At 33.2% G+C, this 23,324-nt stretch overlaps 1 protein-coding gene across 4 annotated transcripts in view; it reads right to left on the bottom strand.

Annotated features, from left to right (window-relative positions):
• The window catches only part of LOC135796579 (formin-J), a 47,345-nt gene that overhangs the window by 21,579 nt on the left and 2,442 nt on the right, over positions 1 to 23,324 (bottom strand). For 2 of the 4 annotated variants that reach the window (XM_065308660.1, XM_065308663.1), the window contains exon 2: positions 19,401 to 20,244. In XM_065308660.1, coding sequence (XP_065164732.1) covers positions 19,401 to 19,501 — 101 coding nt within the window. In that variant the 5' untranslated portion in view covers positions 19,502 to 20,244. Of the gene's footprint in view, positions 1 to 2,277; positions 2,606 to 15,933; positions 16,133 to 19,400; positions 20,245 to 23,324 lie in introns of those variants that run through there. The other 2 variants (XM_065308662.1, XM_065308661.1) reach the window with 2 other exon arrangements.

Genomic DNA, 23,324 nt, shown 5'->3' with positions numbered 1-23,324 from the left:
TGCGTATAAATTATTTTGATATCATGTGTTTAGGCTTAGATCTTGAGATGTCACAAGGAAATGTTTTAGTTACCGAAATTGAAACCACAAACAGAAAACAAATTCAAATCCTCTTGCTATGTCAATCTAATAAGACTCGAATTACATTACGAGAGTTACGTTTACATTCGAGTAACTTTCCTGCTTTTCTACTCTAGTATCTGTACCTGTTACTGTTAGTGTTTATTTAGTTTACTTCTGGTTCGTTGGTTGATACCAGAAACTGGAGAAATAGAAAAATCTCAAGTTTCCTATTGTTATATCATCACTGCTCACTTCTAAGTTTTCTTAGCGCAGAAGTAAAACTTTTGTTTGCGTTCAATAATGCGTTTATCTCGGTTGGAATTATTTCTTTTCGCGTCTGTGGATTTGCATGCTGGTTACTTAATGTGAACGCAATCGATCTCCGAGTTTTCGCTTCCGTATAAAAGTTCCCATCTTATTAAAACAGGCAAACGTGAATAATGCGAGAAAAAGCGAATCAAATGCAAGCGAAATCAACAAATATAACCTCAAAAGTCGCTTTACTGAAAATAACCACACATAATCCAACGTTTTATCGTGTTTGAAAGTAAAATATAGCGAGTTTATTATTTGTTTAGCAAAGACGACAATTAAACGTTATTCATGCAAGCAAACATTGTCTTTGCTCATGTGTTTAAAATTCACAATAGAATAGATCATAGATTCATGGCGCAAGAATGTGTACGCCAAGCATACTAAAGATAAACAGTTAGATTCAATGACGTGAACCTGTTAGATTAATAATACGTGTTTACTTTGCTTGTTTAGTCCCCTCATCCGCATCGCTCGAGAAATGTACAACGTCCTCCAGCGATATTTCATTTTAGTGATTTTAGTTTGCATCTCGCAGAATCTCGACGGGAATCTGCCCTATTATTTTAAATTTATTCTCAACGCATTGCATACCTACTCTACCGGAGTAAATTTGCAATAAATTTTCATCACCATAACTTGACTACACGCACAACTCGTAGATAGGTACACTTGATTAGCTTTCTACTTTATCTATGCTTGTGACATTTTTGTCAAGTATATACTCATATTAATTTTATTTCAACGTTATGGGTGCTTGTATCGACATCTATCGACTAGTTACTAATTTATATTGAAAGTATAGTGGTTTTGCATTGAAAATCAATTTCTTATGGAATTTCGCATGAATTTTAATGGCGTAAACTTGATATTATATCGTTGATAGCGACTCAATTTAAAGTTAAATGCTACGAGTATACGGTTATTGCATAAAATTGTATGTTTATTGCGGTTAATTGCAAAAATTATGAATATTACAATGTTACAATGTGATTTTTTTTAATTTTTATAAAATGATTGCAATATATATTTATATCCAAGTATATCAAGTGAATTTAAGATGGATTACTGATTTTATTTATCTGAACAAATTCTTAGTCACCATTTGTGCAATTTATTAAATAATTACCTGCGCGTTGCAAATGTAATTTGAAGTGCATTTCAAGTACGTTTCAAGTACACTTGAATACATGTCGTAATGTCCTATTACCTATATTCCGAGTTGTTTTGATAACTCAATTGAACTGAACTTGTTTTATTAACCAACTAAAATATCTTATCATGTTCAAAGCATAAAACTTTAAAACAACGCGGATATAACTGCACTTTTAATGTCTTTAAAATCGGAATTATTATGTTGTTCGCGATTAGCTGTAAATATAGTACAGCCATTTATTGTTTTCTGTTGTAATAAGAAATGTTGAAGTTGAACGAGTCGAAATTGCGGAATTTGTGATTCCGTGAACATTAATAAGTAGTCAAAAGTCGTTGGAAATGCGCATTGCGCGTGCAAGAACACGTTGAACAACAGACGTACCGTTAATGCGATGAAAATCGACGATTTTCGCGGAACCCGATGGAAATTTACATTACATATTCATGCAACAGACAACAAAGGATAGTTAATTACCCAATTTACAAGTGCATGCATGTGTTAGTTCAATTTTAAACGCTTAAAACTTCATTCATATTTTGTTTTTGTTTAATTGAAACAAATTATGCTGGACTTTTTTATTTGCGAGTACAGTCTGGCAGGTGTTAACCTTTAAAATATTGTGACAATAAATAATATGTTTTTACATAAAATATCTACTCTTTACGGTCTTTTTATGAATGGTTAAAGACAAATTTCGTAAACTTAAAAATAGTATAGATTTATTTTCTACATAACCAATAACTAACCTGATAACTTGTTAACTGTTGTTTAAACTACCACTGCTTATCACTAGATATATATTACACTTGCTAATTTGGTAGATTCTTCCGCACAAATTTGTCACATTTTCTGGCTTATCCTTTGCGCCAACTTCAAATGCTTAATAAATTTCCAAAGATATAATACACTTTTCACTTAGTTTTAATCAAAAGTAAATTTTTAATAATTTCAAGAAGCACGTTTTTAGTTTTTCCGGTTTGTCGTAGATTTGATTTTTTCGCGGGCGAAGCAAGCGCGACGTGCGCGAACGCGGTCGAAAGTGAGTACCGCTCGCGCTACCAGATGCACATCGACTGGCGGAGCACGGACGAAACTACGAAACTCGTGGTGTGGTTTCTACCTGTGCACGGTACACTCAACAGTCTACATACATAAGTCGTAATGTAAAACTTGAGGTGCTTGAGGTGTACGGATGTGAGAATACACTCATGTGTACGAGTAGTAGTAATATGTAGTGTAAAGTTAAAAAAGCAAAAATAATTTTATTTTTATTTCAAACAACATAATCTAATGCAATATTTCGGAAAAAATAAAAAATAAACATTAATTATTAAAATTAATTGTAAGTAAGTATTTTATAAGGTGAGGGCGTAGTTTTATGAGTTATTTCTTGCACTCAACTTTAATAAACGATTTATACATTTAAGCCGATTGAGAGCAAGCAACTCAAACAACAGAGCGCGTGTCGCGCCGGCCATCTTTTCGTCAATGTTTCTCGACGGTCACATTCCAATAACTAGCGTAATTACGCGAGAGGCTCGCGCGCTCGTTGATGCATGAGACTAATTGAGCAATGACCCAAGTCAAGCATCTACACAACTATTCTACTCGTGCCAGTAAGAGCCACTCAAAAATCTCAATTCTCTAATGCTAGAAATTATCAGAACAAAACAATAGAGATATGAGTGTTATAAAATTTAAAACTTTCGCCAATATTCTATGGAATTGAATGTAAATTTTCTCAACACATTATTTAATTTTCAAAGAGTGTTTGTATTCACCATTCAACTGAGAATAGATATATAGTTATATTCATAATTACGTCTTATTATAAATTCAATTTATAATTGTTGCAAGGTTAGTAGAAGTAGACACTGCTTTGATTTTTATATGTAAAGGTTGTATTGCATGTTTGTGACAACGTGCAACGTGCAACTTGCGTTGCATTTGTTTCTAGTGGTGCGAGGTCACATCGTTGCTCTTAGAACGTCATGGAATTGCAAATCGAAGCGGATTAACCAAATTAAATTAAGAGCTTAGTATTATTATGTCACATGGTCTCTTAGCGTAACCGTAACTGTAACCACCTTACAACATACCGATTGAAATTAAATCTAAAGACGTACGGGAAAAGATTACTAAGTAGTAATAATCTTCTGAGCATTTTTATGTTCATAATTCAAAAACTAACTGAAAATAAACAAATTATTTAAATTATAACCTTAAAATCAATGCACAAATATTTACAGTTTTATATTTTTACAAATGATGCGTTAATAATTTATAATAATGCAAGAATATTAACAACAACCGTGCATAAATGCGCAAATGAAGTGTTTCACTAATTTCTCATAGTATAATATAGTACTTTATCATTTTAACGTTACTTTACTGTAAGTACCTATTCACAATGTGAAAACATGACGCAAAAATGGCGGAAGCGCTTCAATGAAGGAAAAAAATATCCAGAGCATTGAAGTGAATTTGAAAATATCAGAATATCTTAGATAAAATGAATTACTCTTCTGCTCCTTGACGCTGCGCTGTGAAGTGATGTGAAGTAAGGAATAATGAATGCAAAGACGGAAACACGCAACTGTGAACATGTTAACAACTCGAAATGGTTCACGCCCACCCAGTGCGAACCACAAAAGTTCATAGTGAACTTTAAAACTGAAGAAGGCCTATTTAATAATTCTTCTCTGCGTTATTTCATATTAATGTAAACTTTTAACGTTCGTTAAGGTACGAGTAATGTTTCTAACTTTATGATGTTTCTGATGAAGTAAGGAGTAACGTTAAGCTTTTGTTTTAGTCTGAGGTCGTTCAATTGATATTTCAATGGTTATTCTTTTGTTTTTCGGATGCAGTTGCAAGTAAAGTCGTCATTAGGCGCAAGTTTATCGGCGGTTCATCTCGCTCGTTCGTTTCTTCATTTCCGCGACTTCCTTTTACAAGTCGGTTTGTTGCGACTGGCAACATCCATGGCTCATTAAATTCATTAAACTACGTGTTATGAGGATCTCAAAACACGAACAAACGAACAAACAAAGGAAGACTCTAATGGAATATCTTCATTTGCTATTTAATTATTGTTTGTTTTGTTTTTTATTCCATTACGTAATACCTATATCTGTATCTTTCAAATCATTTAAGTAGGATTATAATTCAATTAATATCTACTTATCATTTGCATTATTGATCGAAAGGAAATGAAATTGTGTTGAAATATTTGTGGTGATATGATGAAAATGAAAAAATATGGCAAAGAAAGAGAAATAGATTTATTTATTTCTATGAAATGAGCACAAGGTGAAAGACGTACGTTTGCGACACTCGAACGCGTGCGCAAGTGGATTAATACGTGGTATTAATAAACGCAATGAGTGTAATTAATAATTGCTCAGTGCAATTGATTCATCGATTATTGCGCGATGATCGAAATACACGCAGAGTTTTATTTGCTTTGAACAAACTATGATTAATGTCAATTTTTCAAAATTAAAATTAAATATTTGCAATATAATAATAACAGGATATCTCTCAACATCCTTCAAATTATTTTCTGCATCAAAAGATTTTATTTCTTCAGCCATAAAGAAAGAAAAGCTTCCCGTTGTTAATTTTTGTTTTCTCGCGTCGATGTCCTGTGCTACAGGCATGTTATAGTTTTAGTGTGATACCTTATAGTAATGCAGACACTACTCGTAAAATGTTTGTCGGTAATTTCGAATTTCGTTGAATTTGTGCGCTTCATGCACGACCGCACTCGCGCTTTTCACATTCACCGCGTTTACCGCACCGATGTCGACGTCTTCGGCATCGGCAGCATTTCTTCGTCTTCCATCGCTTCTAGTTTATTTGTAATTATTAAAACTAAACCGACCCGACTGGACACTCGACTGTTTAAAGTAGTGATTGGAGCGTGTGCTGTGTGCATTAGGTGCGCGTTAGGCATTTGTGAGTCTTCTAAGTTTCTAACCTGGAAGCCATCCATTCCAGTACGAACATTTGGATTCATTCCAATCCGTTCGATTTATTTCTTTCTGTAAACTTTTCTATTGCTCTAGACATAGCCAACATACCAGGCATTGGAAAAGTCTAAACACTTTGTATAAAATCAATGTTGAAATTGAAGACTTGCGTCAATTCTTAGCGTATCATTAGAATTCGTAACATCAGTAATAAAGCTGATTGGATTTTAATTATACTATCGCGCAAGAAAACCGACGAGAGAATTGATTAACTCTAGCAGATGCTGTCATTCATTTGAAAGCGTAACTTGACCAAGAAATAACTTTAAATCAAATTAATTTGACATAAATTTTGATTGATACGTTAAATATTAATGAAAAACGCCTTTCCTATTTAATAGAGATAAATTAATTACTAGATAAAGTAATCCGTATCTAATACGAACACATTACACATAAAGGACGAGCACAAACCATGTACAGAAACGCGAGTGAATGTAAAAATAAATGCAAGCCATAAATAGTAGAAAAAGTAAAACGGCAACATCCTGTTCGGCATTGTTCAGCAGAATCCATTCGAAGCTCTTATTCAGTGACACACTGTGACAATTGGACAATATGTCACTATTAGAGGACTGACCCAACCCAACATACATTTGTAATATACTTGTAGTAAAAGTACACGCAGAATTGATTAAATTCTGTTTAAATAGTTAAATCACATTTTACTTTCTTCCTTTCAATTTTATTTTATTTCCATACATTCGTTAAATTTCTTGACACGATTAAAGTTTGTTTGTTTAGATACGTTAATGTTTTGCCAAACACATAATATCAAAATGGCGAAGAGTTAGTATTGCTTCAATTGATTTCTGATTTATTCTATGTTTGTTTCTCACGTGCAGGAATCACATTGTCATGTTGGTCATGTTGCATTATGCATTCGGTTTTCATCTAGTGACAATTACGTATTCACACATTGTCACATTGTCACCAACATAGTAATTTTGTTGGTTTAGTTATTCAGACAAACAATATTTAGATAATGAATATTAAAGTATAATTTAAAAAATAAAAATTTGCTAGTTTTTCATAAAAATAATTCAGAATTTCTTTATAATTATGAATTTATTCTGTGTTTCCTCCATGTGGAATGTTAGTGAAATTGTACTCGCATGTAAATTTCATACAACTCGTAAGAAATCGGCCGAAACGAAAGTCAATACGCCAATATGCCAATACATGCATGTATCATGCTGGCGGCTTCCAATTTCTAACAACCGATTGTTATTATCGTCCGCAAATGTGTGTTATGAACATGAGCTTTTTACTTTTGCGGTCTCGTTATAACAATACTAATACTAACATTGTTGTGATGGAATATATCCTCAATCTCCACATTCATTGTATATTATATTTGCGACCAAAGAAAATAAAATTATTAGCTATGAATATAGAAATTTATTGTAATCATAGACAACATCAAAATGAAACTAGAAAGAAAGCAAGATGTAACCACGTATGTGTCGTACGTACCTACATAATGCTTGTTATCTATGGTTATTATCGAAAAAAGCCACTTTCTAATGAATAGTCATATTTATACGTTGGATATTTTTTGAGGGAAAATAATGTGTAATAATAAAATGAATATTACGTGCAAGTAATGATAGGAGCAGATAGTAATAACGAAATTATCAAAAACATGCAATAAGAATAAAAAAAACGTTAATAATTTATTTGCACACACATAATAATATTTGCCAAATTAACATTTTAAATACATAAATTATGGTTTTTTGAAGATGTGCAAAGGTCAAGACCAATTTGTCAAATATAGTACTTCTTTTAATGATATATTAGTCATATAAAAACAAAAACTAACTTGAATGTTGAAAGTTGTAATAATTTTTAATACGTCTAGGTGATATTTGTGATTAAGATGCTAAAAAAATTGACATTAACTTTTGAAGGCAGTTTAAATTAGTAAAATAAGTTGAGTTTTCAAAATGTTTATATGAAATTGATGATAATAAGCTAATTTATTTAGTGTATATTATATTTTAGTTATGTTTAAATTAGACTTGATGTGAGAGACGTTCTTATATAACCAGGCTGTCTGTAAATCTGCGTTCATTTTACGTCTGCGCGCCTGCAAACTTTTATTTCAAAGTACAACATTTATAACGTGCTCTCGTCGTTTCTGCGTTCGGCCAACAGTAAATTTACAAATTGAATAACGCCTCACCGCATGTGTGCACTCAGCGTATGTGTGATTAGCATAACACGAACATGAACGCAAACACCAAAGCGATCGTAATGCCAAAAGTTAAGCGTCAAACCAAAAGCAACCCGAAAACTTTAATGCCAAACTTTACCGCCAATTTCGCGCTGTCAAAATGTGCGGCATGAATATAAAAATCATAAATTTACTTTGTTGCTAAATGCCAAGCTGATATTAATCATCTTCTATTAATGTATAATCAGGAAGATGCATAAATACGAGTAAATAGCATTTACTTTCGGTAAATCTAATTTTTAATGAAAAGATTAATTTTTGGGATTAGTATTATCAATGTAATACATCACCATGCTATTTTTACCTTTTCCTTTCATTTTACTAGTTGGGTAGTAAAAATGTATCTTATAAAAGTCCCGGAGGCTTATTTCTATAATTACGTTTTCACCTCAGCTAGATATCAAATTTCCAATCACATATTACATGATGCTGGGTGTTGTGCTGTTGAATGTGATGATGTGATAAAGTGATTTAACGTGTATAACGTTTTCAACAGGTTATTATTATGCTTGGTTTGCACATTAGAAAAAAGTGGAGTCATAAACGTGAGTCGTAACTAATTTCGAGTTTAAGAACAATTAATACACATTCTCTTGTTCTATATTAGCTATGTATTAATGGTCAGTTTTATTATAGAGAATTTAATTATACTTTCGTTAATTTAAACTTTAATTACAAATAAAATAAATCAATAAAAAGTGAAATATTCAAAGAAAAATGCCAATAAACATAAAATTCATGTCATGAGTATAATTCTAAATTATAAATTGCAATAATTGAGAAATGTTATACAACCAACAATCTACACGAATGCATTTGCGTTGATTACAACCTAAATTTCATATTCCTCACAATTTCATGTTGGTAATACGTAGTATGTTTTGAGCTCTATCTCAAAATGAAAGGCAAATCAATGTTTGATTTCTATTCCGATCGCAAACTAGAAAAAATAATATAAAGTAGTGAGCAACATTCATCAAACCACACGTCATAATAATTTCTCAAAAATAAATCAAGAAATGTAAAGTTAACATGCGTAGGCTTAGAAAAACAGTGCCAGCTAACTCAGTACACCGCTAATCGTAGTAATAATTCAATAACAGATCAAAAGATATGCTAAATACATGTTAGGAATAATTTAATTAGGCATTAAATTTAAAAAAATTAAACTGTTAGGATTTTAATCCGTTAAAGTATTTTATTTTCGGAAATAAAATTTTATGAATTTTATTTTTAATTTTAATATAAATTTCTATTGAAAAATTTAATAATTTCGACTTTCAACAGTTGGATTATTGTTGAATGTTGAACATAGAAGAGAAAAGGGTCCGGTTAATGTATTTCTAGTTAAGATAACTCAACTTAAGCAATATTACTCCAGTGAAGCACATGAGGTCAACTTAACTCACTTTAAGTTGAGACTTAAGTCAATGACTTAACGCATTTACACCGAAGCTAGTTAAACCTAAGAGGATTATTCCGATTATTCAAAAGCAAGATTCAAATGGGAGTCAAGGTTGCGTACGTTCGTTCAACTCATGTCCATTTCTCACATGACCAAGGAAATGTACTTGTATCTGAGTTCAAGCCTGCTGAATCTCATGACATTATTTAAATTTTAAAACAACCGGTCAGAAACTGCAAGATCTCTTAGATTACGCAAGCGTAGGTTGCAACTAAATGTACTTAAGTCTGAAAATGCTTTCGCGTTTCTTGAAGTCAAGTGTTATCACGGATATATTTTCATAACTTTACGACTGTGTATTCCTACGTCGTATAAAAATTTGTTTTGCGGTATTCTACTATAAAATTCTATAGAATTATCTTTTTTTCGCAAAATAAAAAGCTATTTTTGTCTCGTTATGCATTTATAAATTAAATTATCTAGCTGAAGAGTATGGAAGACATCCATATTGTTTTATTGTCTACTGTGAATTGTCTGTCGTGTGTCTTGCGATAATTACAGTTTCTTCCCTCATGTTTACTTGAATGTGCTTCGCTTTAATGCCTATTGTATTCATGCGTATCGCATGCGAAATACGAGAAGCGAGAATTTATATAAATCGCGAGATTCCGACTCGAGTCTTTCACCGATTTATTCACCAGTTGAAAACATAACTTAAGTATAACTTGTGTATTTCACATTTCATTTTTTCTGCTTTTATTTGTTTTATTGTTTGTTTTAAACAAATGAACAAGTAAACAGGAGATGAAAAAAAAATGAATGGCATGGAATACGACGTGAATCAAACCTACGACTTTAGATTTTAATTATATATAATATTTGTTTGTTTCCTTATATCACACGCAATGTCTGAAATCACCTGATTTTCACACGCGTATTGTTAGTTAAACTTATTCAATCAGTTGCTATAATAAATTGAGAAAAATATCGAAAACCTTTTCATTAAAGTATAAAAATTTCGTCAGATCATTATATAATTTGATTCTCTTTCGTCAATTTCTTTTTGTCGCCATGTTTTTTATGATTATAATCGATTAAAGCTCGCTCTGTAACCGCCATCTTGTGTTTGGTTTGGTTTTTGTTTATGTGCGGTATAACGAACGTTGCGTATGTAAATTTGACTTTCGACTGTACACAGACAATGTTTATTCGATCGTCACGATACATTAAACACCAAAAACTCCATGCGCGAATCGATTTCCATTTCGATTTCAATCAACTGCGGCCTGTTGCAGCAGCGGTTCAATTTCAGGTGCTCTTTAGTTACGCTTTCATTGAACAAGACACAAGAGACAAGTTTCACACAACAAGCAAAACAATTTTTACATAGGTAAATGACATCTTCAAAATAGCATCAAGTTACGTCATTATTAGATAAATTCATTTTTGAGTGACATTTAAAAATCAATAATTCTCTATAAATTAATCATTACTAGGTGTTTATTGCTTCTAGCGGTTTTTCTATGACTTCCTTTCTTATTTCATTAATCCAACGACCTTCAGGCAATAATTCCAGTAGATTGTTTTTCATTTACTATATTTTCTTTCACTTCCAAATCGACTTAGTCGAATTGCAAATTTCCTCCCGGCATAGCTGTCAGCATTATCTCCATCGATAAACATTCTATCTGAGCAAGGTGCATTCACAGCTTTAATATTACCCACTTCTCAAGATGGGTGGTATTATTGAATGAAATAACGTACATACTTCGCGGTACTTGTACTTAATTCGAGTGAAAGGTTGCTTCTGCATTTCTTTCCTCTCATGTCTCGGCTTTGGGCTTCGTCAGATGGCAAATAGCTGCGAGTTATCGCACGTTCACTCGACCATGCATGCGGTAAACGTAGTTACTTAGACGTTCTTTTTGTTTATTTTTATTTTTAGTATTATTCGCCACGTATGCCTTCTACGGCATGCGCTTAATGTGCGCTCCACCTTTAGAAGCTGCACTAAAGACATTAAAAACATCAATTACATTCGTTTTATGCGAAAATGTTGAATGTAGCCTTGAACTGGTACAAAAATCATGAAGCATTTTTAAAAGACGAAAAGAATGTATAATTTCACCATATTAAGTTCTGTGTATGTTTTTAGACATAGAAAGTTGTGAAAATCTAATAAAATCAGTGAAATGAGTTAATGTAGGAAGTAAACAAGGTGGGACACAAGTAAAAATTATATGAACACAAAACCATGATTATATTTTAGGTAAAAATGAAGTAAAAGATAATTTTACACCAAATTTGTCTTGCAATTTGACATAAAATATTCCAAATTTCAACATTTAGCACGTTTATATTTTATGTATGTACAAGGCTGGATTTAACATGCCTTCGCGTTGACCCAGTGCGATATTCGTATTTACTTACCTGCTGTGCGGTGATCAAATTACACCGCTTTTACCGACCCGCGTGCCTTTTTCCTTTTCCACGGGCGTTGTGAGCGTCCGCTAAAGCGGCACATAAACGCGTTTAATTCACGTTTAATCGCGGTTAATCTGCGCCATCGCAATGCAAACGAACGGACAAGCATGGCAGGCAGCATAGCATGTTTAAATTGTTTTAGTTCGACGTACACCGCATTGCATGCGAGATGTATGCAGTCGGTGCAGGAACGAGGAACGACGCAAACGGAGATCTGGGTTAAGCAGAAACACGAAGTTCTTGTGGAGGCTGCGAAGAGACATGCGAGCGGCTCTCGTTTTCTAATCTAAAGTACGCTTTAATGTGCGGCGCGGCGACGAAATCGACGCCGATTTACACACGTCGCCTACGTGCGACAAATTCCAATCGAAGAATTTAATGTTTAGAGCTTTTTCAGCTTAGTTAACATACCAGGATTTGATTTTTATTGAACAAAACTTTTGCACAAATAATTTAATTTCATAAAGTTATGATGTAAGCATTTACAACTGAAATCACATACTAGTTCACAAGTGAAATGAATAAGAGATTCATTAAAGACAAGAAACAAAATTGCACATCAAAGAGATGACTATCACTTCCTTTTTTTGATTTCATGTGTGCCACAAGACGTTTTGTTTCTTCGGAATAGAAGGAATAAAAAACGGCGATGCGCCAATATACACACAGATGCGATCGCTAGATAAGACAATTAGATTCTACCATGAGATAATAGATATCATGCACAATAACAGCGTAAAAACATTAAAACACTGTTAATGATACTTAAGATCTTTTTAAAAGAATAAGGAGATATTTATTATTCGCAGTATTAAAATATTAATCGAAATCAGCGAATTTGTATTATTTCACTGTCAATTTTGATAAATGTCTGCGGAATGACGCACAAAGCATAATATTAAACAAAAAATGAATAAATTCATACAATATTTACCTACTCTTAGTGAAGACTAGGGCATTGTTAAACACTTTAAAATAACAAAAAACACACTGTACGCAAAAATACGGTCAAGCGTACTCGTACTTACTCACCTACGTGCAAAAACCGAAAAACGCCTAACATGAACAAAAAAGTGAAACGAAATTGTCTATTAGTCCAGCTTTCACCTAGATATTGCGAAAAATATAAATTTTATGATGACCACCTATCATTATTATAATAACCGTGTCAAATATATGTGATTTTTCTGTAAATTCATCTGTTAATTTAGTTTTTGAATTTTTAAAGAAGAAACTAAATTTAATTAAAGTTACGGTTGTAACTTTTTATTGCATGTGCATACCAGCGCGGAGGATGGCTGTAAAAATGCGAGAAGTGTGAAAACCCACCGCATAAATGAACACAATAAAAGTTGTGTTGGGCGTATGGCGGCTGGTGATTGTTAACACGTTTACACCTGCATTGCACCGACGACGCGTCTGGATGCCACGACGCGCAATGATAACTAATCTGTAATTAAATTGCAACACAATAGCAAATTCAACATTTCGACACTTCTCTTTCAATGCGGCACACTTGCAGGACGCTCGTTTGTTAAGAACAATTTTATCGTAAGCTGAAATCAACTATAAATAACTTTGTTTGCATTTATTACTGCATTGAATTTACATGTACAAATCAAATTTGCCAATTTGACATTTTTTAACACTTTTTTACAAATAACTTCATCAATAACTTTGGCGACAGGTGACAGGAGGAAGCTAATGAAACACAAACACTGCGTGTTAAGTAAAAGCAACCCGAAACTAATTTTAATTACGTTTTCCCGTTAGATCTCCTCATATTTGCTTGTTACTTAGCTACCAAGCGAATATCTTCGAAATCGTCAAAGTGTCCATTTATTTGTGACAAATGCAAACATAATGCGATAATGAAACGTAACGAAGCGATGTTAATGCATTTCACGTCGCGTCCGCATCGGAATTTCAAAGGAAGCTAGCGAAAACGTATTAATACTAAGCGTAATCACGCATAATAACGAACCGCGTCGAGAACACCGCCGCGAATAAAAAAAAAACAGATTACAGTTAACACATTGATGTTGCCTTCAACTGTTCAACTTTAGTCTTCATATTCGTAGCCACTTGGTTGTGGCATAACATAACATAACGTCGAATACGTGGCTATCAGCCGTCATCATATCCGCTCTTCGGGACTTAATTTAATCGTCTATCGCTCTCGGGCCGTGATTAGACTTTACAGTTAGATTCAACCTGTAGGATGCTTGCAACCTGCGAATAATAAATAATCATCTACATTAGCGAACAGCGAACATCGAAAGAGAAACAGGAATAGTATTAATATAGAATACATATAAGTATATAAAATACTCAAATCTTAAACTAAAATTTTTGTCGGTTCATTGATCTAAAGATATGAATCTTGATCGTTTAGTTTTTAGCGTTTTAAGTTTAAGTCTTGATTCTTTTTTGGAAAAGAAAAGTGAACTATTTAGCTTAATGTTCAAACGGCGAAGAATTAACGAACCAATTAAACTAACGAGCGATTAATATTTCGTACAGTGTAATTAAGAACACAATAGTAAAAGTTACACCTCATGAATATGCAACTTTACTAACACCAATGTATATTAAATGTAGAACATTGTGGGTTGCATATATCAATCTATAGGTATATCAATATGTTTGCCAAAGTAAAAGATTTATTTCGCGCTATGAAATAAATTTAATATTGGGCAACTTGTTGAATTGTGACGTCGCGTCGAGACCAGACGGCGATTTCTTCTTCACGGTTCGTTTAGCGCGTTCGCCCCGTCGCCCCCATTTCGAGTACGCCGCATTGCGGCCTCAAACCAAATTCACTTTTTAGATTTTCGATAATAACTTTTCAACCGAATTCCACAAAACCAAAACAAGTTTTCAAACAATCTAAAATCATGTTTTGCTATACAGGAATATTTCGTAATTGTACATAAGTAAAATCATATGAAATAAAAGGTCAGTTTGCCTACGGCCATTTTGATATCATCACTAGAATGGGTAATACATTTGTAATTAAATATCTATTATGCGTTGTTGCTACAGGAACAAGAAATAAAACAAAAAATCTTAGAATCTGCGCATTGCTTTTGCGATATTAATACCTGTTAATACATAAAAGTACCACGCTCTGATTCTTCAAGGTGAATGTCACGAAAGAAGAGAAGGAAGCGACCGGCCGCAGAAAGACTTCTTCGACGTGTCTTCGCTAGCGGCGTTTTGCAATCGCTTTCGAGTTCGAGTTTACGTTCGTAGCTTTATTAGACTTTTTACAGCACAACAATTACTGACAATTACTTGCAATTATACGTACGTACGCTTCCTTCCTTTTTAAATTATTTGTGTAGGAATAAATTCGTTGAAGCTTAAACTTTGTTGGCTGGCGAAATTTACTAAACATATTTTAGTTATCTTTAAGATAACTTTCAATTAGGAAAATATTCCTTTCTCGGTAAAAAATTTATTACACGCGCAAAATACAAACTTGTTGTAGCAATTGCAGTTGCATTGCACACTTTCAAGGACTTCGACAAGGTCTTCCAGTGCAATTTCTACAAATTTCTATCTGTATACTTATACATCTCCAACATAAATTCAATTTCATATTTACTGGGAAGTGAAAGATACTCGTATGGTACTTACATGCAAGATGAATAATATGAGTGCGAATGTGAAATTCGAGATGTTTCATCTGTATGGGATGAATAATCGAGGAACAAGCATGATAATACATACTTTGCAAGTGAGTAATGATTTTTAGTATCCTAATTGGAAAGTTAAAACGTAAAACGCAAAATTAACGTGAAGAATTGTTCATCTAATCGCTTCAATTTTTATCTACCTGAAACATTTGTTAATGTTCGTTGTATACACGTGATTTACGTTGTTTAACACTCAATTCTATTGAATTTATTGTGATTATATGTTGGTATGTGAAAATGTGGCGCACTTTCTTTCACGCTTTATTTATTTATTGATGAATGATTGTGAGTTATTGTGATGCACTTTGGTCGAGAAAAATTTGCGCCATCAATCAACATGGATTAATTTAATCGATGTTTGTTCATGGTATAAGTAATATCAAGTTTATCAAGTTTATCAGGTGCTCATACAAATACGTAAAATATTTTTTTGTAGATTATTTATTAAATATTCTAAATATTAAGTTAAAAGCACTTTCAATTGTAGTGAGGTCGTTAGTTAAATTTAGTGTAACGTTAGAATAAAATTGAAGATGTACCTGTTGTGTATGTCGTGTAATTACTTCCGTTGGCAGTTAAATCGTTGTTTGTTTTCGTTAACCTTTTCAAGCACGCCGCCGTTAACGTCCTTGAAAATTGTGACAAACTCATGCACCAGCAAATTTAAATCCAACGAAATCAAACAATGCAAATTAATTTTAATAATTTATCACTGGCGATAAAAATGTTCATGTTTTTTTTAATTTTACGGATTGTTTCTTTACACGTGTTTCACATTTTATTTTACCAATTATTTAAGTAAATACTCATGTTTCATTTTAAATTTATTTAAATTATTTTTGTTGCATTTTTGCGGAAGCAGACAAAACGAGAAACGCGAACCGACTGATGAACGTGTGGTCGTTCGCGTTCACGTCCGCTTGTTTACCTTTTACCTCTTGCGCCTCAACGGTTGGCTCGCACGCAACAGCTGGGTCTGAAGAAGGCGCACACCGGAACAAGCGTGTGAACAGTGTGAACAAAATCATCGAAGCATTTCGAATTTATTTGCACTGTTATATGTTGCTATAGGCAACTTTACAGCACAGGTGTAACATTGGTTGCATAGCATACAATATCATTGAGTAGTTTAAAATTCAACCAACCTGTAAAGTTCCTTTTGCACGTGGTAGAAATTGTCGCAAAGCGTAACTGAAAATGCGCATTAGTTATTTTCCTCGAATTTTAGCAACACGCTACATAATCATTACGTAATCATTAAAACGAATTATATTTCTCAATCAATCAGCACATAATTTGGTAGAAATTGTGATTTGGCATGCAAATTTCGTGTTGTCGTATGGTCCTTGCAATCGTCGTTTTACTACGTTTTTTACACTCACGACTTGTGTTTTACAATCACGAGTTAACTTCATTCGGGCCAGGCGCGAGTCGTAAATTGCAAAATCGAAAATTTACAAACAATAAAACGAATGGCTGTTAAGCACATACAGAGTGTTTCTAGAATTATGAAATTATATGCTACATCAAAAAATAAATGTAATTTATGTTGGGGTGTGGCTTGGTTTTAAGATTATTCGTTAAAGCAGCGAAAACGAAACGTGCAGTACAATCAGTAGAATGCAGAAATGCGGAATGCGTTCTGCGCTGCGGGTCGGCCACCTTGAACCAATTTAAAAAGTCGAATTCAACCGCACCGCTGGCACGGCTACTTACAAATCACAATCGGTAATCAAGAATAAATTCACGCGGCATAAACGCCCATAAAAGAACACTTTCACGCATAACACGCACGCGAAACACGTTCATTTTACATTTCGAACTTTAACATAGGCAACAAACAATACATTTGTCATATTTTAGGTTAATAACTTGGTAAATTTGTACATATTGATGTTATTAAGAATTGCAATCTATAAAATTGCATGTTATTATTAAATAGGATACTATTCATTATGAATGACATGCGCGCGTGAATATAAATAAATCAATACATTTATGCATTAAATAAATACGTTGTTATATAGGTATTGATCTGAACAGGCTTTTATTTGTGCCTCAATGAAGATATACGCACGCTCGAGGCCTTTATCAGCATACAAACGCCGGTGTATTGTCATATTTTGCTGCGTTGCTGATGTAGATGTTGAATTTTAATTTGCATAACTGGAGCGCACAAAATAACAAACACAGCAAAGTGAATTTGTCGCTAAAATACCAAACGCATGGCAAATTCGCCCATCGTATAGAAAGGGCAAATATTTATTGATGTGTACGTAGCTTAAGCCGTTACAACAGTATACATAGTAGGTACTCAAAATTAATACTCGCGATAAAACAACCCCATAAATCCGTGCCCTGCGGCATTAAATGGAGTTAATGCTAGTAATTAATTCGAACCAATGGCGGCAGGTGGGCAACGCTTCTGCGCGAATTTAATGGCAGCCGCATTAAAATTAAAGATTACTGCTTACGTTTTGTGGTCTGAATATATCATATAATTCGGATTTTTAGGACGATATATTTTTTCAGCGCCTTAATCAAATACATAAAATGCTAATAAGGGTTTAAAAGTTCTAAACTTTATGCAATATTAGCTGTCAAGCGAAACTTCGAACACCTTCATCAATAAATCTCGCCGAAGCATAATTAAGAACTGAATCTAATAAAGTTTTGTGATTAAGATGAAAATGAATTCTCAAAATGAAATGTTTTTATTAACATTGAAGAAAAGATGAAAATATTTTTTGTTTTTAATTTTTTCTTCTTCAATTTTGACTGTTTTGATAATATCTACCTGTTTGCAAAAGATATTGATTATATTATTGCACTGCCGTAAAGACATTTGCGTTTATTCCAATCGTAATTCGCAAAATTTCAACATTTAAAAGGATAATGTTTGATTTTTTCCGCATTATTAGAAAGACTTACACTCTATCTATATATTATGAATATTGTAAATTAAATTAATATTTAATCTGATGAATGATAATATTAACTATAAATGATAGATTGATTAATTTCCATTTGCAAAATAAAAGCTTACGATAGAGTAATCATACGAGTACATCAGACTATAAATTAACTTAATTTATAACATTACAATCTCATTGTTAATCATAACGTGTTATCTGCATCAATAAATGCGTAATTGAAAGTTTTATAACAAGGCGCAATAGCGCTGCATGCATAAGTAATAATATCATCACTTTTATTATCCAAACATAATCAAGCAATTCTCTGCGCATGCAACATCACAATGTAAACAAAGATAAAAAGAAACATAATCGTATGCAAGACATTGCTATGTACGATTTAAATCTAAATCATTTCGATGAGTGCAACACTTGGCTGATTAAATTTCACTCTCACGCCATCATGCTATTCACTCTTTATCTATTAAAATATTACAATTAAGTACTGGAACATAATTCTAATTGCGTGTTTCAAATTTCTCTTGTTGATTTACAGATATAATAATAATACCTTGCGTTGACAATGATATAATAATTTTTAAATTACTACAAGGCACATTAAATTGTTTAAAATAATATTATAATTGAATGAAATACTTTTAGTCATTTGACTCTTAAATTCTTAGATTTTATTATGTTATTGTGTGAAAATCAGTAATGCCCACGTGACTGATACGAATAATTCCGTTTATCATTAATTAAAATAGCATGCGCCTCATTTTGCACTAATTAATCGGCCTACGCAGGCACGTCTTGCGACTGAAGACTTTGAATCGACGATTGTTCGCAGCTAATTGGCTAAACGACGACTGCGAGATGCTCTTTTACTCATTTGCTTCCAACGCGTCTTAATTACAACTCGCAGGAGTTAATTGACTTATTGTTTCATACCTACATTGTTAGAAACCATGATATGCACTTGTCACTTTGGAAATTTGCATAGAAAACTTTAGTATCAGTAAATTGAATTATTTTTTATACGTTGAGCACAAAATATTATTTTGCCCTTGTTGGTATTAAATGTGTCTTACCTTTTGTTCCGATATTTAGTCCCACCGTAATCCGATACGTTAGAAACATAATAGCTGCGTTTCTTCCGCTTCTTCATGCATAGAACATTAGTCGACAGCATTTTGTTGACGTTTTCTTTTCAACTTTCGCAAGTTTTGATCACTTTCTTCGCATTAAAACCAAGTTGTTCACTTTTCACCTGACACTCTCGGGATACTATATTGTAACGCACAATATTTACGATTTACTGTAGCTTGTACATCGGTTTCAATTCAACATTTTCTTATTTTCAGCACCACTTTACAATGTTTTGGGTATTGCTCACGATGACTTCCCAACGGATGAGTTTTTCACGCTTACTTGGTGCTGTCCTGATGCTCCTTTCGTGCTTTTTTTTGCTGCTTCACGTCGAGGATGTACTTGTTTTCCACCCGGATCCAACTGCTTTTTTATTTACTTCTTTTTGCCTTTCTATATGCTTTTTTATTATTATTCCAGGAAGCTGTCCGGGTAGTTTATAACTTGCAATAAGGCAACCTTTATTACTCGTTTTTATCTATTCGCGCCCAGACGACGCACGACAGCAAAGAAACGACGTTGTCGCCATTGAAGGAGTCGGGGGTGCCGGAAAGCGCACAACTCGTGGGACGAAACAGCGATAACATTCTGAATCGAAATGGTGCGGGAGTTGGAGACACTTTGCCGCTCACGTCGATGTTCACACTCGGGGGAGTTTTTGCAACAGATGGAAAAACCAACAGCAAAGTGTCACCAGAGAATCGCGAATGGCATGATAAACATTCGTGCGTCGAGCGGGACGAGAAAATTGGTTGCAGAGTCAATGGTGATTTATGCTATGGATATCTGGAAAAAGCGAACAAAACAGTTTAGAATCAAGGAAACAGTAAGTTATACATTATATTACATGGTTATACATGGTAAAATTAATTAAATTGCATTGATTGAATTAATTTAATTTTTGTTTAACAAATTTATCTCTTTACTAGCTGTCCTGAGGAATTTCGCAAAACCGTATCGACAAATGAGATCTTAAACAAATTATTGACTGAATTTAAGTCAGTTTTTTATTATGATAAAATTAATATTTTTTCTAGTAACATCTGAGTTTCAACCGCCAACAAGACTTTTGATTTAATCGAGAAAATCACAATCAAATTATTGCAACAACTCCACGATCGACTATTTTCTAGTAAAGTACAAAATATTGTCGATTATGGATAATTTTATTTCAGATCCACGAATTTTTCCAGTGATGAAATAATTATATTTCTCTTCCAGTCAGAGACAAATTCAACAAATCGAAGATAATACTCGTATATTTTGAACCAGTTGAGCTAAAGTTATAAATAGCGTAACACCACCGACATTGCTTGATAAACCAATTGCTTGACAATCAAACAAGCCGGTTTGCAAACAACCTAAATATATGCCCGAAGCGTTTCGTCTTCAGACAGCTTTAACGGGTACTGGGCCACGAGATTGTTTAGCAAAAGCCTGTATTGAACGCACCGCGCCAGTCCAAGTCGTAAACAAACAAGTTTCGGTGACCGGCTTCTTATATAACGTTTTTTGCCTTAAACAGTTCTAACTAATTAAATTTATGCAATAACTGTCTGATTACTTCATAAAAATCGCGCGGCTGAAATTAAAATTAGCAATAAAACCAAAATGGCAAACTAATAACTAAAATACAGCCATATATAGAAGATAAACCAATATAGATTTTCTAAAAATCTTGATATACTCTACAGATAATATAAAAAGCATGAAATTAAAGTGTAATAATGTGAAGCGGAATGTTGTGCACTTTTTTATGTTAGCTATCTACGCATAACATAAAATATAAGTAATAAGTGGATAGTGAGAATAAAAAATATAAAGAAGTTGGATGCCAGAAACATAGAAATTAAGTGCGCACGCATTTGACCAACGAACCGACTCAAGTTAAGTTAACTCTGCTCAAGACCGAGTCAAGTCGAGCAAGCATGCCTAAGAAAATGTATTACCGTTGGAATTTTATTAATCATATCAACTATCCGCACACATGTGGCGAGTGGCGCATCACGTAATAGGAAACGAAAGAGAATCTTGTACAGATGCACACATGCGCATGAGCTGGATTCTTCGGGCTTCGCAACCGCGTGATGGTTAATTAACTTCATGGTGGCATTGCCAAAGAACCTATGCGTTCACATTCGAATGTAATTGCGGCTAATTTATTTTCTATGTGAAGAGAAATGTAATTTAGAACTGCATTCAAATTCAGTCTGATTTCAATCAAAATTTATTGTTGATATCAGATGCTAAGCGAAAGTTTAATGAAAAAAGTGCTACTGCGTCATAAACGGTGTAAATTGCACTTTTACAATCAAAACTTAAGTCGTTTCTGTTTCAATTGCCATTCAGAGCACTCTAGAATTAGAACAAAATCATAAAATAGCAACCAATTTATTGTTTTCACTGTGCAATACCGAGAAATAAGGCTTTTTGTTAGTAGTTCAATCAAATTTTATTCGCTCATAATTTTAATTAGTAATTGTCTTAAAGTTGGCAATAAAAGGTAACCACATCCGTCTTCCACACTTCAGCGCAAAATTAAACGAGCTTTATCTTAGCTATTAAGACACGTTTAAGAAAGAAGGCGATAGGTGATGTGTTCGTTCAGTGAGTTAGAAAATATTTAGTCGGCTCTAAAGATAGAAAAAGTGTCGACATCTTAAGATCCAAACGCGGCGCCATTCCGATTCATCCGTTTGCGATAATGACGGTCGTAATTTCGCTTTGTTCTCGTTTCGTTTCCCGCGATCCGCGGAAGGGGCACGTTGCTAATTTTGATAATTGCTCGTTAATTACGAATTAGCCTAACATCATAAAATTAACGCGCTTAATTTCCAACTTGTTTCTCGGCCATATATTTTTTCTCTTTTCTCTGAAGACCGGCTACGAATTGGAGCACAACATTGTTACATGGATTCCCACTCGAAATGCAATGAAATAAAATATTAAATTTGATAGAAATTTTAAACATAAACTCAATTTTAAGAACTAGTATAGACAAATATAAAGTAGTAAAAAAATATAAGAACAATTGTTTCATCAATTAATACCGTGTTAAATTTATTTACTAATTGAAAATTCAGTTTTGTTCGATTGAAAAATTGATATCAAGTTTCTATAACATTTTTTTTCGATTCATTATGTCTTTAAAATAAGCTTTTTCTCAATGTTTTATTACTTGTACTCTGCACTGATTAATACTATTGCATACATCAGCCAATGTCACCTGCTCTACATTTGGGGTTAATCTGAAACTCTCCTTCTTTTACATCATTAGCAACTAATTCTATCCTACCGGATACGATGAGATAATACAAGACATGCACTAATGGTGTTTACTTGCATTAATTGTCTTCCTAGCGAACTTTTATTGTTCGTAACGTTAATTATCAACGTGTTTTTTTTATCTTTACGTAACGTCATTACAAGGCGTTGCAGTACAGATGCGAGATAGAAACATCGCACATGTGCATCGTGAACATCTTCCGCGTGATTTTCCACACATATAACAACAGAAAAGTGAATTATAGCATGTTTCATGATCTTATAATTTTCTCATAAAGTCATGCACGTGTGAGGTAAAATATCGGTGTGTGGTAATTGCAATGGTAATGTATAAATGTTCATCTAACTCATGGGAATCTTAAAATTGAATTAACAGTGCATAAAAATTATTTTAACTTAATTATAATTGATTCTATTCCCAAAGAAATATTTCATCGTTATCTTTGACAGTTTACTCTAAGATAATGTTCCCATCAATCATACATTCAGTATTTTATCAAAAAAAAAGAAATCCTAAACAATTTATTTACCATTTATATTTAAAAGTTTAATTAAAATTTTGAGCATGTAATAACCCGTCG

The sequence above is a fragment of the Atheta coriaria genome, unplaced genomic scaffold, assembly GCF_025399875.1.
Source record: "Atheta coriaria isolate IRGN ID8LTWV9N9 unplaced genomic scaffold, Caltech_Dcor_3.1 hic_scaffold_7_pilon, whole genome shotgun sequence".
NCBI classification, from domain to species: domain Eukaryota; kingdom Metazoa; phylum Arthropoda; class Insecta; order Coleoptera; family Staphylinidae; genus Dalotia; species Dalotia coriaria.
Note: the sequence above shows the minus strand (reverse complement) of the source record. Positions and strands in the feature narration are given on the sequence as shown.